The sequence below is a fragment of the Eptesicus fuscus genome, chromosome 2, assembly GCF_027574615.1.
Source record: "Eptesicus fuscus isolate TK198812 chromosome 2, DD_ASM_mEF_20220401, whole genome shotgun sequence".
Lineage (NCBI taxonomy): Eukaryota > Metazoa > Chordata > Mammalia > Chiroptera > Vespertilionidae > Eptesicus > Eptesicus fuscus.
This window is the reverse complement of record NC_072474.1, coordinates 15,205,343-15,222,530: the sequence shown is the minus strand read 5'-3', so window position 1 is coordinate 15,222,530 and position 17,188 is coordinate 15,205,343. Positions and strand designations below refer to the sequence as shown.

Genomic DNA, 17,188 nt, shown 5'->3' with positions numbered 1-17,188 from the left:
GGGTGGTGGGGGCCAATCGGGGGCGGGATTGGCCAGGGAGAGGAGCTGCAGGAGGTTGGCCAGCTGTCCCCGCCACTATTGGGGTGGAGGGGTGATCAGGAGCAGGGCCGGACAGGAAGAGGAGCTACAGGGGGGTTGGCAGGCCACCCAGCCCCCCCCGATTGACTGGTTCACTGGCCACAGTGGGTGTTATAGCCACTGGTCATTCTGGTCGCTGGCATTTTATATGTATCGATAGTCCTATCTGTTTATTTTCTCCTTAGTTTTCCTTTGTCCTAGTAGATGTATGAGTAAACATACTGCTATAAGAGATGGCTGAGATTTTACTGCTATAGTTTCTTCTAAAACTTTTATAGTTTCACATCTTACATTTAGGTTAAAGTTAGATTGTTTATTTGAGATTTTTCTTGTTTCTTGAGATAGGACTGCAATGCCATAAATTCCCCTCTTAAGAATGCTTTCCCTGTGTCCCATAGATTTTGGTTTTTTATGTCCTCATTTTCATTTGTTTCAAGGTATCTTTTGATTTCTTGCTTGATCTCATTCTTTACCCATTCATAGTTTAGTAGCATGTTATTTAACATCATTGATTTTTAATTCAATTATCACTGGTAAAAATTACCTAATTAAAATTACTATGTATTTTTTTTCTCCATGTGAATACACTGACTAAAACCATTTAAAAGTGAAAATTTTAGTCTAAGGGATTAATTTAATATCATGTATACAATAGTAATTTATTAAATTAACATGCTCTATAAATCCAATCTAAACCTGGGCAGACCCAGTAACAGTTTTTATTTATTTGTTTGTTTGTTTTAATATTTCACTGACATCATTTTGTAATACTTCAGCTGAACCCAGTTCTAATGTACTTAACTTTGAGCAAGACTGGCAATACTGATAGACTTCTTGAAAAGCTGAATCACTTTTACATGACTCAAATATGTAAAAAGAGATCCCAAGGTAATTCAGGCAGTAAGATGTTCAAAATTCTTCTTCCTCTATTTTTAATATTTTTCTCTTTATTTAATTCATTGATTTGAGAAAGAGAGGAAGGGAGAAAGAGAGAGAAACACAGATCTGTTGTTCATCAAACCTGCAATCTTAGTATATCAAGAAAACACTCTAACCAACTGAGCTACCTGGCCAGGGCTTTAATTTTCTTCAAATAGACAAATAATTTTTTAAATATTTTCCAAATAATTGCCAACTGTGTTATGTCAGTCTATGCCTAATTACTGTCTTTTGGAAACTGTTAACTATCTCAACAAATATAGGATATAACTTTGCTACACAAAACACTACCCTATAATATTAACTATTAGGAGACTTTGCTTTGTGGTCTCGACCAGTGCTAGTCAAAGTGTGGTATTTGAACCCAGTGCTAGCTCATCATGAGCTAAAAATTGAAAATGAGAGTATATGTTTATAAACTTCTGAGCAATTTAACAAAATAATTTTATGTCTTATGAATCTGACAAAAAATAGCGACTTGTATTTTGAATTATTTTTTATGATTTCATTTTCCTAGTAATTCATTTTCTTATGTTTAATAAAAGTATTAGTCTACAAAGGATTGAAGGAAAAAATTTTTTAAAACTGGCTCTTCACCATAAATATTTTGAGGACTAGTCTATTCCCCATCATCGTATAGCAGACAAAATACGTTCACATCATTTGCATTCTACACCCTCTCCCAAAAGTACCCAGTCTATAAAGCAGATGCTAAATAAAGGTTTCATAAGTGAATTAAATGACTAACACTTGAAAATAAATATGATAAAAGTAGCTAAGAACTTTATTATCAATTGAAAAGTAATCCTATTGATTATTATATGGTTATTATATAGGTATAATACATCATATATATTATTATTATTATTATTATTAATAATAGGATAATGTTAGCTTTTCTCCTACCCTCAGGAGAGTAAGATAAATAGAAGAATATTTTATAGAATATGTCTTAGGAATAGATTTTTTAATTGCTTTACAATTCTTAACAATGAGTATTTTAGCAAATAAGTTCAGCTAGAAAGAAATAAAGTGCTATTAATCATAAATGTTCATTTTCTAGTCATGGATATCACTCAAAATAGGAACCCAGTTTGGGAGCACAATTCAGAATAGTATTGATATGTAAATTAAATCTCTAACAAATACAACTTACTTTCTTGCAATGGTGGTCACTCGAATGCGTCTCTGCCCACTTGAATGCTGATACTGAGTCACAAACTGAATTGCACCACGCCCTCCTTGAGGAATTGGAGCATTATGCTGTTTAAAAGTAAGAGTGAAAATAGGCAAAATCTATTATGTTGTTGTCATGTAGTCATTGACTGCATATCCTAGCACTAATAAAATAAATTCTAATATCGATTAGAAGGATTTTTTACAGTACATACAAAACAGTTGTAATATGTCCCATAAAAGAGAACTGGATTTGGCAAAGGGGGAAAATGATGAAGGATAGGAGTGAGTCCAACTAGGATATCAATTTCATGTAATACATAATTCAGAAGGATATGAAAGAAGAAATTAAGGGAGAAGTGTAAAGAAATTAATGGATAAGGAAAAGGCTGAACTAAGTCATACTCCCCTGTGAGTGTAAAATGAAAACAGAACTTTTAGGAAGATAATCACATGATGAACAGATGACCAATAGAAAACTATTAATGAGAAGAAAGTAATGATTATAGTAATGATCCTCAGAAAGAAATAGCAAGTAGTTAAAAGGAAAACTTCATGCCCTTTGACAATAGATATTCTTGCTTTGATTTTGTTTGTTTGTTTTGGTCAATAACAGCCATTATATTTTTCCCAAATTTTAACTGTTAGAAAAAAAAATCTTGTACCTATCTTAGAAAGGCTGACTGTTAAAAGTCTGTGGTTCATTTTATGCCTAATAACTACTGGTATATAAATCAGTAATTTATACATTAAATGATTTAATGTATATATATGATTTAATATAACTTCATCCTGCAGCAAAAAAAATCTTTCCAATTATTGGAATCTTTTTAAAATTTTTACTTTCTTGATTTTTAGAGAGGAAGGAAGAGGGAGAGATAGAAACCTCAACGATGAAAGAGAATCATTGATTGGCTGCCTCCTGTACACCCCCTACGAGGAATAAAGCCCGCAACCTGGGCATGTGCCCTGACCAAGAATCAAACTGTGACCTCCTGGTTCATAGTTGATGCTCAACCACTGAGCAACACCAGCCGGGCCAAATATTGATTGGCATCTTTACCTAGTAATTTTTTTCTGTGTTTTCACATACTAAACTTCCTTGTGCTCGCTTCAGCAGCACACATACTAAAATGGAATAATACACAGAAGATTAGCATGGCCCCAGTGCAATAATGACACACAAATTTGTTAAGAATTCCATATTTTAAAAAATATATAAGGGGGGAACCTTCTTGTCGGACTCATATGTCATTACATATATGTACCTTGTCACAATTAGGAGCTAGATATCAAATTACAAAAACGCATAACTAGAACAAAATTTAAGATTTTACTTACGCTTCAATTTTATATTTAAAAACAAAAACGGAAGCTAAATTGGGGTGCCCAAGGTTGGGCATTTGCCAGTTTCCCTAACATCTCTTTCTGTTACAGTATGTCCTCTCACAAGTTTAGCTTTGAAAAATAGAAAATAAGAAAAACTCCAAAATAGAATAAGCTTTGGGTTATATTTACTATTGGAAGAAAAAATACGAAAAAATCATGGCCTAAATTAAGTATTTGTTTAAATATACGTTTCAATATTCCAATATAAAGAGTCATACCTGATTGACAACCTCAAAATATATGGCTAAGGTTGTAGTGGGACTAAGTCCGCATATCTTCCATTGACAAGTGCCACCTGTTCCTATCTCCTGTAGAAATAAAATATAATACGTTTGAAAACTAGACAACATAATTTATTACTATAATATATACCAAGGTGAAAAGAGGGGGAATAAAACCTCCAGTAAGAAAAAATCCATTTCAGGTTTCTAACAAATTCATTGAATATTAAAAACTTAAAAATTTTGCCGAAATCGGTTTGGCTCAGTGGATAGAGCGTCAGCCTGCGGACTGAAGGGTCCCAGGTTCGATTCCGGTCAGGGGCATGTGCCTTGGTTGCGGGCACATCCCCAGTGGGGGGTGTGCAGGAGGCGGCTGATCGATGTTTCTCTCTCATCGATGTTTCTAACTCTCTATCCCTCTCTCTTCCTCTCTGTGAAAAATCAATAAAAATATATTTAAAAAAAAAAACTTAAAAATTTTAAATCATATAAAACATACATCAAATAAAATTAAGCAACTTTTACACAATAATATTATAAAAGAATTCACATTTTTGCTAAGTAAATACAAAAGTGTTGATATAAGTTCTCCATATTGTAGACTTTTAAAAAGTATATACCAGTGAATGAAGTAATTACAACTAACATCCTTCTACCGAACTATTTGATATGTGTAAAGAAATATTGATTTAACACATAATATATGCACATAAGAATACAGGTTCTCAAAAAAAAAAAAGAAAGAAAGAAAAGAATACAAGTTCTCTGGATCAGAACTGCTAAGCAGGCTTATTTCCAAGAAAAAATTTAAGAAATAAATCTTCATCATGTAAACTACTTAAAATTAATTTTCAACTCAGTCATTTTAAAGATGTTTACCCACTTTGTGTTATTTATTCCATCATCCTCTCTACAGTAACAGTACATAATTCTACCATTTTTAAGTGCATTATACATCTACTAAATGGAATAATAAGTATGGAATTGAAATGTAAGTCTGTCTAATTTGTTTACTTTGTTGTAGATTCTACTAACAAAAAATTCGGAGAAACCAAGATGACGGCATAGATAAGCACCTAAACTGCTGCTTCGCACAACAATTTCAAAACTACAACTAAAAGATAGAATGGACATCATCCAGAACCACAGGAAAGCTGGCTGAGTGGAAATTCTACAACTAGAAGGAAAGAGAAAAGCTCACGGAGAATCAGAGGAGTTGCAAAGGGCTGAGGTAAGGAGACACGCACGCAGAGAGGAAGGGCGGCTGAGTGCCTGGCTGGCTTTCTCTGGCGGGAGGGAGAAGGAAGCTCCTGACTGCACTGAATCCCAGTTCCAACTGCACTGAACCCCAGATCCAGGGGAAACCCTGTGGATCCAGACTCATACGGGGGAGTCTGGACTGTCAGGTAGAGAGAAAGGCACACGGAGACTTGGAGATTTGTAGGAGCCACAGCGGGCAGGGGTCTAGAGGCGCACATGCGTGAGTGCACACAGAGAGGAATGACTGCTGAGGTTGCCGCTGGCTTTCCCTAGCGGGAGGGAGTCAGAAGCTCCTGACTGCACTGAACCCCAGTTCCAACTGCACTGAACCACAGTTCTGGGCGAACCCCTAGGGACCCAGGCTCTTATGGAGGGAATCTGGACTGTCAGGCGGAAACTCAGGGGAGCCGCGAAAGGCAGAGGTCTGGAGGCGCGAAAGTGAGTGCACGCAGAGGACTGACTGCTGAGTGTGCCGCTGGCTCTCTCTAGCTGGAGGGAACCAGAAGCTCCCGACTGCACTGAACTCCAGTTCCAGGCAAGGAACTGGAAATCCAGATTCATTGGGGGAGAAACTGGACTATCTGGCAGCGGGCAAAAGTCGAGGGCAGCTTTCTCAAAGAGGTGCTTGCAGCGATTACTGAGGGACATTGAGACCCAGGGGCCTCATAGGCAGGGCTGACGGGAAGCCAAGACTGCCTGCTCAGCACTGAAACTCCGCCCCATCCAAGCTAAGCACAGAGGCTTTTGCAATTTTGCAAGTCTGGTCCCATAAGGCTGTCTCCAGCAGAGAAGTTCTCCTGGCGTAGACACAGCTGATCCTCACAGCCAATTGGCCTGGAGCTCAATTCCTCCCAGTGATACCAACAACAATCAAGACTTAACTACAACAAGGCTGTACACACAGTCCACAAAGGAGTGTACCAAGAGAGTCCACCTCAGGTAACTGGGGAGACCGACCGACTGGGCCATGTAGGACATCTAGCACACAAGGCTACCCTACCAACTCAGGGAAGCAGCGAAAATGCAGAGACATAAAAACAGATCACAAACGAAAGAAATGGAGGAAAACAAACGACTGGATATAGAGTTCAAAACCACGGTTATAAGGTTTTTCAAGAATTTTCTAGAAAAGGCCGATAAATTTAGCGAGACCCTAGAGGATATAAAAAAGGACCAACTAGAAATTAAACATACACTGACTGAAATAAAAAATATTATACAGAGACCGAACAGCAGACTAGCGGACCGCAAGAATCAAGTCAAAGATTTGAAATACAAAGAAGCAAAAAACACTCAACCCGAAAAGCAAAAAGAAAAAAGAATCCAAAAATTTGAAGTTAGTGTAAGAAGCCTCTGGGATAACTTCAAGCGTACCATCATCAGAATTATGGGGGTACAAAGAAGAGAGAGAGCAAGATACTGAAAACCTAATTGAAGAAATAATGACAGAAAACTTTCCCCACCTGGTGAAAGAAATAGATTTACAAGTTCAGGAAGTGCAAAGAACCCCAATCATAAGGAATCCAAAGAGGACCACACCAAGACACATCATAATGAAAATGCCAAGAACAAAAGACAAAGAGAGAATATTAAAAACAGCAAGAGAAAAACAGTTAGTTACCTACAAGGGAGCACCCAAACGATTGTCAGCTGATTTCTCAACAGAAACTATGCAGACCAGACGGGAATGGCAAGAAATATTCAAAGTGATGAATAGCAAGAACCTACAACCAAGATTACTCTACCCAGCAGTTATCATTCAGAATTGAAGGTCAGATAAAGAGCTTCACAGATAAGAAAAAGCTAAAGGAGTTTATCACCACCAAACCAGTATTATATGAAATGCTGAAAGTATTCTTTAAGAAGAGGAAGAAAAAGAAAAAAGTAAAGATAAAAATTATGAACAACAAATACATATCTATCAACAAGTGAATCTAAAAATCAAATGAATTAAAAATCTGATGAACAGAATAAACTGGTGAATATAATAGAATCAGGGGCGTAGAAAGGGAGTGGACTGATAATTCTCAGGGGAAAGGGAAGAGACTGGACAAAAATGGTACACCTATGGATGAGGACAGTGCGGGGGAGGTAAGGGCAGAGGGTGGGGTGGGAACCGGGTGGAGGGGAGCTATGGGGGGAAAAAGGAGAAATAATTGTAATAATCTGAACAACAAAGATTTATTAAATTTTAAAAAATGTCAAAAAGATTTAGAATTAATTTTGATTTTCAGAAGTCTCCAAATTTCTAAATCATAGTTGCTGTTTTTTTAGGCACACTAGGATAAGGAATAACTTAGGCGTAATAAACAGAAGACTGGTGACAGTACAGAAGTTTTAATTTAGGACTGGGTAGGAAAAGGAGTATTCAGACATAGCAATTACAAACAGAGGTATGCCGATAGAAGCTGACCACATTCTACTAAAAAACTGAGTCCACACAATATTTTTAAAGCAATGCAATAAGCTGCCACCCAGGTCTCTGTTGGTTCTGTCCTGAGAATTAAACTGTACTTTATTTTTAGAATAAAGGCGACTTACATTTTCAGACACACAGGGTCCTTTAGAATTGAGAGACACACAGGGTCCAATAGCTCCTGAAACTTTTATTTCCCTTGAGGTCTGCAAATAAAAACATAGTACACTTTGGTGTGCTCAAAGATAAGCTCAAACATTCAAATATAAGTATATAGGAATAAATATTTTTTTCCACATTTAAAGTTCAATGAAAATATACTAATGTTAAAATAATTAATCAGTGAGCACTTCTATGTTAACTTCCAAATTTAAAATCTAGCCTTGCCGAAACCGGTTTGGCTCAGTGGATAGAGCGTCGGCCTGCGGACTGAAAGGTCCCAGGTTCAATTCCGGTCAAGGGCATGTACCTTGGTTGCGAGCACATCCCCAGTAGGGGGTGTGCAGGAGGCAGCTGATCAATGTTTCTCTCTCATCGATGTTTCTAACTCTCTATCCCTCTCTCTTCCTCTCTGTAAAAAATCAATAAAATATATTTTTTAAAAATAATAATAAATAAATAAATAAATAAATAAAATCTAGCCTTGACCTAACATTAATCCTCTATTTCAGTTGCACAGAGGAGGTCTCCATTTGATAACTCACCCTCAATTAAATATCATACCATACCCAAAATATGTCCTAACTCAAAACCTTAGACACCAGCTTCTATTTTTCCTTAACCTTCAATAGCTGCTTCAGCCTACACATGCATCTGCAAACTGCAATCAACACACAGAATTAAACTACTTCCCTTACATTCCAATACAAACCATCCACTCTCACTGAGCAGTTTCCCCATATACACTGTGCTGATTCTCACCTCTGTGTCTCTCCTCACACTGGGGTCCTGACTAAAATGCATTCTCTTCAACCAACTTAAATTCTGCCATTTTCAAAATCCAGTGTAAGTCACATAAAATTGTTTATTTTCTAGGATAAACTGTATCCCAGATGCATTTACCTTTCATTCCTAAACCTTTATATCACTTTCATAATCTACTATTATTAAAATTTATTCCATATTAAACTTTTCTTTCTATCAAAACTAAATCTGTTTATAAGAAGACCTGTGCTTTAGATATCCCTTATGATCTCTACAATTTCTTAGCTTAATACTGGACATTTAGCAAGCATTCAATAAAATAGCAAGAAATATTTAATGAAAATTCAGTATCAATGTGCTTTCAATGCACTTGATACTAGCACTAAACCTTTGGGTTTTTAAAATTAAAATTTGAAATGAATGATAAAAAATAATATCAACAACCTAACAACTATAAAACAATTGCTGATTATTCAAGTACATCAGAACAGGTTTCTCTTAAATTAGATAAAAATTACTGCAATTTTAAAAAATCTAGCACTAGCATAAGCAAATTCAGCCCTAAAAAAGATCAAATGCACTAAAAATGTTAAACCCTACATAAAAAATAAAATAAAGTTAAAGCAAATTTTACCTATATAATATCTTCTTTTCTAGCAATTATGCAGAAATGCTCAAGTAAACTTTCATTGTAAATTTCATAATGACACATCTTTCTAATGAACAAAACATCTAACACTGAGTTTCAATATAATATAACCACTATTTTTAAAGCATATGTTGTATGTGATTAATGGTAAAATTATGATCAAGCCTACAAATTTATCTTGATAACATACCACACGTGTCAAGTTTTGCTTCTTACCTTTATTTCTAATGTACCACCAAAACCCATTTTAAACTGCCCATGCATATCTTTGGTGAAGACTCTTTGAAAAGTTTGCTTGAATAAGGAAGTATTAAAAGAATCGCCCATTACCATGTATCCTCTGCATGGAAAGAAAAAACAAAAAACAATGTAGGTGACACAAGTGTCTAAATATGTGTTAAAACCAAAAATATAAATTACATCTTAGTACTACTAACAAATTTTAAAATACTTCCTAAAATGTGCTACATTACCATTAATTTTTAAAACAAACATTTGATAATGTACTCACTGCGCAAATAATCTAAACCCTGGGGGTAACTGCATTTGTCCTAGGTAATTTTTAAAAAGTCTTTTTTAAAGAGGTAACACATCCACACATAATAACATTCAAAACATGCAAAAGAGTACACAGAAACAAACGTGGTCCTCCCACCCAACCCACCCTATTCTCCATATTGGTGAAGATACCTGACTATTTACAGTCTGCATTCTCATTATTAATAATAAATAGATATATATGTGTATGTCTATATATGCAAAATTGTCCCTCTGTGTGTCATATAAAAGTTTGTGTTATACCCGATGAATGAGAGTAGGACATTGAGGAACCATTTTCATTTTATGTACTAACTAAAGGCCCGGTGCGTGAAAATTCATGCACTGGAGAGGGGGTCCCTCAGCCTGGCCTGCCCCCTCTCACAGTACGGGAGCCCTCAGAGGCGGGAGGTGACCTGGCGATCAGGGGAAGGAGATGCCCCCATCACACCTCTGCTGCTGCCACTGCCAGCAGCACAAGCCTCGGCCAGCCCTGGTAACCTGAGCCTTGGGTGGCCCTGGGAAGCTTGGCAGCTGCCATCCAAGGCTTGCCTGCGCCTTGGGCCGGCCCTGGGTGGCTGGAGGCTGAGGGGACTGGGGGACTCTGGAGGCAGGCACATGGAGAGGCTTGACCCGCCTGGGGGCAGTCCCGGCCATGCTGCATACCTGCCGCCCCAGCGGGGCTAAGGGGAGTGGACAACGCCATCTTGAGGACGTGGCAGTCAATTAGCATATTCCCTCATTGGCTGTGGGTGCTGCCATCTTTGTGAGGGTGTGATGGTCAATTAGCACATTCCCTCTTTATTAGATAGTATGTATTGTTAATCCTTTTTTTCAGTAAGCATGTACCTATTTTAACTTTTTAAAGTTTTAAGAAACAATAACTGTCAAAAACTATTCCAAGATTCTTCGATAATCAGCAAAAATCACAGTTTGACAACATATTCTGTTGAAAATGCTATGGAAAAATAGACAGTCTCATACATTGCTGATGGAATAAAAAGTGTGCAAACCCAATGCAGAAGAACTTGACAATATCTAACAAAATTACATGTGATGTGTAGTTTCTCTTTAATCCAGCCATCCCACTATTAGAAATCTATCCCACAAATATTCTGGAAAAAATAAAAAAGCAAAGTATATACATAAGGCTATTCACTGAAGCACTTTTTGTAATAATAGAATATTGGAAACAATCCAGATTTCCATTTATTAAGAGACAAGCTGAATAAAATATGGCACATCCACACAATGGAGTCATACACTGCTATAGAACAATTTCTAATACAGAAGTGAAAAGTGGGAGGAAGATGTGTAGATTTTCTATTTATATAAAAAGGGGGATACAGCCCTAACCGGTTTAGCTCAGTGGGCAGAGCATCAGCCTGCGGACTCAAGGGTCCCAGGTTCGATTCCGGTCAAGGGCATGTGCCTTGTTTGCGGGCACATCCCCAGTAGGGGGTGTGCAGGAGGCAGCTGGTCGATGTTTCTCTCTCATCGATGTTTCTAGCTCTCTGTCCCTCTCCCTTCCTCTCTGTAAAAAATCAACAAAATATATTTTTAAAAAATAAATAAATAAAATAAAATCTGTCCCCAGTACACTATACTTGATTTTCATTATAGCTCCTACAGTTCACTCATACATCCTCTTTCCTTCTTTAACTTTGCTCTCTACTGACTCCTTTATAAAGTTCTTCCCTCCTTCCTTCCCTTCTTAAAGCTTCTGTTGGGGGGAGAGGGGCACGTTAACCTCCAGGCCTGGGCTCAGCCCCAGGCCAGGTGTTTGCCGCCCCCCTTCTCTGGCCTCCCCGCCACTGTCCTGCTCCCATTCCCTGCCTGGGATGCCTGGCCCAGCAAGGGTGGCCAAGGCCCATGCAGCCTGGGCGCTGCTGCCGCGAAGCAGGAGCACCTCCACCGAGAAGGCCTTGAACTGACATCCACTCCGTCTCGGACTGTGGGCGCCTCCCTGCCAACGGCTGCCACCACCCTCCTCTCGCCTCTGGGTGGGGCTCCCCACTTTGCGCTGCCTGCACCCCGCCCCTCGCCAGGCGCACCTGCTCCGCCCCCCCCACCGTGGTTGCCACCCCCTCCCGCGTGCAGCCCCGTGTTTCCTTCCTTTTTCCATTCCTGCATACTTTTCTTGTTCCCTTTCGGTATTTCTGTTTCTCCTCTCGGCCTGTCTGCATGCAGGCCTGCCTTCCTCTCCCTCTCCTTTCTTATCCCCTCCTATAGTATCATATCCTACTCCAGGGGGGCTTGCAGCTACTTGAGCAGAGGGCAGGGACACAGCCTGCTGATCCGGTAGTGACGTGATGCTGTAATGGATAATTTGCATATTTCTCTATTATTAGTATAGATAACTACAAAAATTATAAAAATTTAAATACATACCCAGTAAGGTTGGGACAGCATTTCATCTCCAGGAGACCTGTCTGATCTAATGCGCATGCATAAATATCAATAACGTGACCAGTCGTGGCAGCTCGATTAGCCAATGCTTCAAAATGCTACAAAAGATTTTTTAATCACATAACATTAATATATAAGCTAATCATCCTATAATTCTTTTCCCCATTAATAAAAATAATCTAAGAAATACTACAAGAAAAATCCACAATAATTTTAATGCAATGTGTTTTAACTTAGTTTTAATGTGTTATAAAATAATATAATAACTTCTATAAATATGCTACTTTCACATTCTTCTTTAAAAGCCATTCTGCCCAGTTGGCTCAGTTGATTCAGTTGGTTGAATGTTGTCCCATGCTCCAGAAGGTCACCTGTTCAATTCCCAGTCAGGGCAGAAGGTTGCTGGTTCAATTCCCTGGTCAGGGCATATACCCAGGTTGGGAATTCCATCCCTGGTCAGGGTATGTACAGGAAGCAACTGATCAATGTTTTCTCTCACATTGATGTTTCTCTCTTTCACACACACACACACACACGCTCTCTCTCCCTGCCTAACTTTTCCTCTCTCTCTACTATCAATAAAAATATATTTTTTAAAGCCATTCTTTCTAAATACAGTGGTCTCTGCTTATCCATGTTCCAAGACCTCCAGTGGATGCCTGAAACCCTGGATATTGCTGAACCTTATATGTGCTATGTTTTTTCCTATACAAACATTCCTTTTCAATTAAAGGAAGCATTTTATTGCTTCTCTTCGGCATATTCAAATTGCCATCACTACTCTTTCACTTTGAGGCCATTATTAAGTAAAAGTTGAACACAAGTACTAGCATAGTGACAGATTTGAACACAAGAACTAGGATACCATGACAGAAATGGTTACTAAGTGACTACTGGGCAGGTAACATTGACCGTGTGGAATACACTGGGAAAAGGGATTAATCATGTTCAGAGATTATTCTGTCCCAACAGAAGTAAGCAATGTAAAATTTATGAATTCTTTATTCTGGAATTTTCCATTTAATATTTTCGGACTGTAGCTGTCCATAGGTAACTGAAATTGCAGAATGTGAAACCACAAATAAGGGAGGACTATTGTAAACTCCTAAATTAGGCTAAACTTAAAGAAAGGCACACTGAACAATTCACTCTTTTTTTTTTTTTTTTTTTTTTTACAGAGAGGAAGGGAGAGAGTTAGAAACATTGATGAGAGAGAAACATCAATCAGCTGCCTCCTGCACACTCCCTAATGGGGATGTGCCCACAACCAAGGTACATGCCCTTGACCGGAATCGAACCTGGGACTTTTCAGTCCACAGGCTGATGCTCTATCCACTGAGCCAAACCGGTTTCAGCCAATTTACTCTTTATACATAAAAACTGTAGAACAGCACAGAACTCTTTTTCCTGGTTAAATCCACACCCAAGTAACAAAAACATCAAAATAGACAATAAAAAAGCAGTAAGATAAACAAACATAAAACATTTTTTGAAGTTCTAAGAAAAATTCCAAGCACAAAAGAAAAATTAAATGGCAGGGGGGAAAAGCATTTATAGTGACAAAAATTATTTGTTATTAAATACACTTAAAATTACATGATAAATACCCTGACCAGTGTGGGTCAGTGGTTGAGCATCTACCCATGAACCAAGAGGTCACTGGTTCAATTCCAAGTCAGGGCACATGCCCAGGTTTTGGGCTTGATCCCCAGTGGGGGGTGTGCAGGAGGCAGCCAATTGATGAGGTTTCTCTCTCCTCGATGTTTCTATCTCTCTATCCTCTCTCTTCCTCTAATTCTAAAATCAATAAAAACATTAAAAATATAAAAAATATATATAGTAAATAATGACTACCAAAAGGACATCCTATCTAACAAAAGAGTAATATGCAAATTAACCATCATTCCACTACACCCACAGCCATGCCCACCAGCCAATCAGGAGTAAATATGCAAATAAACCCAACCAAGATGGCTACAGCCACAGAGAGCAGGAGGGAGGCTTGGGTTTCCCCGGCAATGGAGGAAGCCAAGCTTTCCACCTGCCCTTGCCGGCCTAGGCCTCCACTCAAGGCTACAAAGTTTCAATGATAGAAGATACATAAATCGAAACAAAAATGGCAGCCGCCACGGAGCAAGCAGGAGGCTTGGCTCCGCTCCAGGCTACACAGTTTCAATTATAGAAGATAAATAAACCCCAGATACCAGGGCCTCCGCTTGGGTCGCCAGGGTGTGTGGCCGACCTGCAAACCACCACAGGCTCCTCACCTAGGCCACCCCACACCCCAAGGGAACCCCCACCCTGATCCGGGACACCCTTCAGGGCAAACCAGCCGGCCCCCACCGTGCACCAGGCCTCTATCTTATCTAATAAAAGAGTAATATGCAGATTGACCATCACTCCAACACACAAGATGGCTGCCCCCATGTGGACACTAGATGGCCAGCAGGGGAGGGCAGTTTGGAGGGACCAGGTCCGCAAGGGAGGGCAGTTGTGGGCGATCAGGCCAGCAGGGGAGGGCAGTTGGAAGGGACCAGGCCTACAAAGGAGGGCAGTTGGGGGCGATCAAGCCTGCAGGGGAGGGCAGTTAGGGGTGACCAAGCTGGCAGAGGAGGGAAGTTGGGGGTGACCAGGCCTACAGGGAAGGGCAGTTGGGAGGGACCCAGGCTTCAGGGGAGAGCAGTTGGGGGGACAAGGCCTGTAGGGGAGAGCAGTTAGGGGTGACCAGGCCTGCAGGGGAGTGGTTAGGGGGTGATCAGGCTGGCAGGCAGAAGCAGTTAGGGGCAATCAGGAAGGCAGGCAGGCAAGCAGTTGGGAGCAAGCAGTCCTGGATTGTGAAAGGGATGTCCAACTGCCCATTTAGGATCAGGCCTAAACAGGCAGTCAGACATCCTCGAGGGGTCCCAGATTGGAGAAGGTGCAGGCTGGGCTGAGGGACACCCCCCCCCCCGTGCATGAATTTTGTGCACCAGGCCTCTAGTATGATATAATATAGTACAACTTAAATTAAAATTATAAACTCTAGAGAATTTTTTTTAAAGGGAAGACATTAGCCCTGGCCAGTTACTAAGTAGTTAGAGTGTCAGCCCATGCACAGAAGAGTCAAGGGATCGATTCTGATTAAGGACACATACCTGCAGGTTTGATCCCTAGCCCCTGTCAGGAGACAACCAACTGATGTGTCTCTTTCACATCAATGTTTCTCTCTCTCTCTCTTCCTTCCTGTCCCTGTTCCATACTCTCTACAAATTAATGAAAAATATATATCCTTAGGTGAATAAATAAATAAATAAATAAATCCTATATAATAAAAGCCTAATATGCTATGTGTCCGGTCGTCCAGTTGTCCGTTCAACCAATCAAAACGTGATATGCTAAGGGCACTCAACCACTTGCTATGACGAGCATTGACCACCAGGGGACAGACAGTCGACCAGTCACTATGACATGCACTGACCACCAGGGGGCAGACGCTCAACGCAAGAGCTGCCCCCTGGTGATCAGTGCGCTCCCACAGGAGGAACACAGCTCAGCCAGAAGCCAGGCTCACAGCTGGCAAGAGCAGCAGCAGTGGCAGGAGCCTCTTCCACCTCTGTGGCAGTCGGACATCCTCTGAGGACTCCCAGACTGTGAGAGGGTGCAGGCTGGGCTGAGGGATTACCCTACAGAGTGCACAAATTTCATGCACTGGGCTTCTAGTAAATAATAAAAAGAAAACATTAACAAGCAAAACCATTACAAGGGAGTCAAAAAATCAACATTAGTGAAAAATGTACTGGCACATATTCAAGTAAAACTAAAGTTACATGAACAGAAAATAAATCACACAAAAATGATAGACTGTTCAAGCCACGAAAAATATACATATCTAAAGTACAGCCTCTTGGAAATAAAAAATTTTTAAATGCATGAAATTTTTCCTGAAGAAAGAGACATTCCTTAACATGAATATTAAAAAAGGCACATAGATGTAGCTCAGTTGACTGGGTGTTGTCCTGTGCACCAAAAGGTTGCTGGTTCGATTCTTGGTCAGGACACATGCCCAGGTAGCAAGCTGGATACCTGGTAGGAGGCATGCAGGAAGCAGCCTATCAATGTCTTGCTTTCACACTGATGTTTCTCTCTCTCAAAACAAAAAGAAAGCCACACATGCAGAGTTTCTCTCAGGAGTAATCTTTGAAGAGATACCTATTGGTGCATACTATTAAATTTTTAAACATTTAAAACTAGAATTATTATAACATAAGTTATCAAGAAAGAGACTATTTCTCAATTCTGAACAGTAATTACAGTATCAAATTTCACAATATCAGATTTATCATAAAATATTTGTACTCTTCCTCTTTTTTTTAGTTGTTTCTTTTTATTAAGGTATTACATAGGTGGCCTTTCCCCATCCCCCGCACACATACTCTTCCTCTTTTATCAAATAAATTTTTCTAATAAGGCAAAAAGAATAAAAAACAAAATTACCTTAGTTCCCTTTTTAACATATTTGGCATTGTCTTTTTCAATGTCATGCCATGATCTTATAGGTGTCTTCAATTCATCTCCGACCACCATTCCTGGCCCCTGAGTGGCTGGACCACCAATGAACATCATGATACGGGCACCAGTGTTGGGAAAAGTACACTATCAGATAAAAGTAACTCATTAAAAGAGTTTAAAGGAAAATATATGAATGTACATTTCTGATAATAAACTGTGATAGTCTTTCTAGAAAACAGGCTATCATACATTTTTCAATAAATAAAATAATCAAATGTTTAAAATGAAATTTAAAAACAAGATGTTTGTTTGAATACCTTCCTTTTAAAACCTTCTTCTAAATAATAGTGCCTTCCTAATTTTAAAATAAAACCTGGCAGAAACCACCTTAACCAAGTGATCAAAGCTAACTACCATCAGCAGTAGTAAAACAAGTCAGTATTATGAGCCTCCTGATGTGCTGTACTAAGAACACAAATCAGTTCTGTAACATTCCTGGAAAAGGGTATAACCTAAATCTACTCATGAGGAAAGATAAGATAAACCCAAATTTAGACTTATTCTATAGAATAAGTCTATACTCTTAAAAAATACCAATGTCATGAAACACAAGAAAAACTGAAGAACTATTACAGAATAAAGGACAATAAAGAGACATATCAACTGAATGTAATGCATGTTCCATAATTTTCTTTTGCTATA

General features: G+C 39.1%; 1 protein-coding gene and 1 non-coding gene across 5 annotated transcripts in view; one reads left to right on the top strand and one right to left on the bottom strand.

The window, feature by feature from the left end:
- SEC23A (SEC23 homolog A, COPII coat complex component) overlaps positions 1–17,188 on the bottom strand; it is a 71,629-nt gene that overhangs the window by 36,305 nt on the left and 18,136 nt on the right. For all 4 annotated transcript variants that reach the window (XM_054725583.1, XM_054725590.1, XM_054725586.1 and 1 more), the window contains 6 exons: positions 16,472–16,630; positions 11,981–12,096; positions 9,269–9,392; positions 7,605–7,685; positions 3,801–3,890; positions 2,174–2,280 (listed from right to left, as the gene is read on the bottom strand). In XM_054725583.1, coding sequence (XP_054581558.1) covers positions 2,174–2,280; positions 3,801–3,890; positions 7,605–7,685; positions 9,269–9,392; positions 11,981–12,096; positions 16,472–16,630 — 677 coding nt within the window. The remainder of the gene's footprint in view (positions 1–2,173; positions 2,281–3,800; positions 3,891–7,604; positions 7,686–9,268; positions 9,393–11,980; positions 12,097–16,471; positions 16,631–17,188) is intronic.
- LOC114229372 (U6 spliceosomal RNA) lies at positions 3,298–3,403 on the top strand. The gene has a single exon (XR_003615459.1). It is a non-coding gene; the product is annotated as a U6 spliceosomal RNA (small nuclear RNA).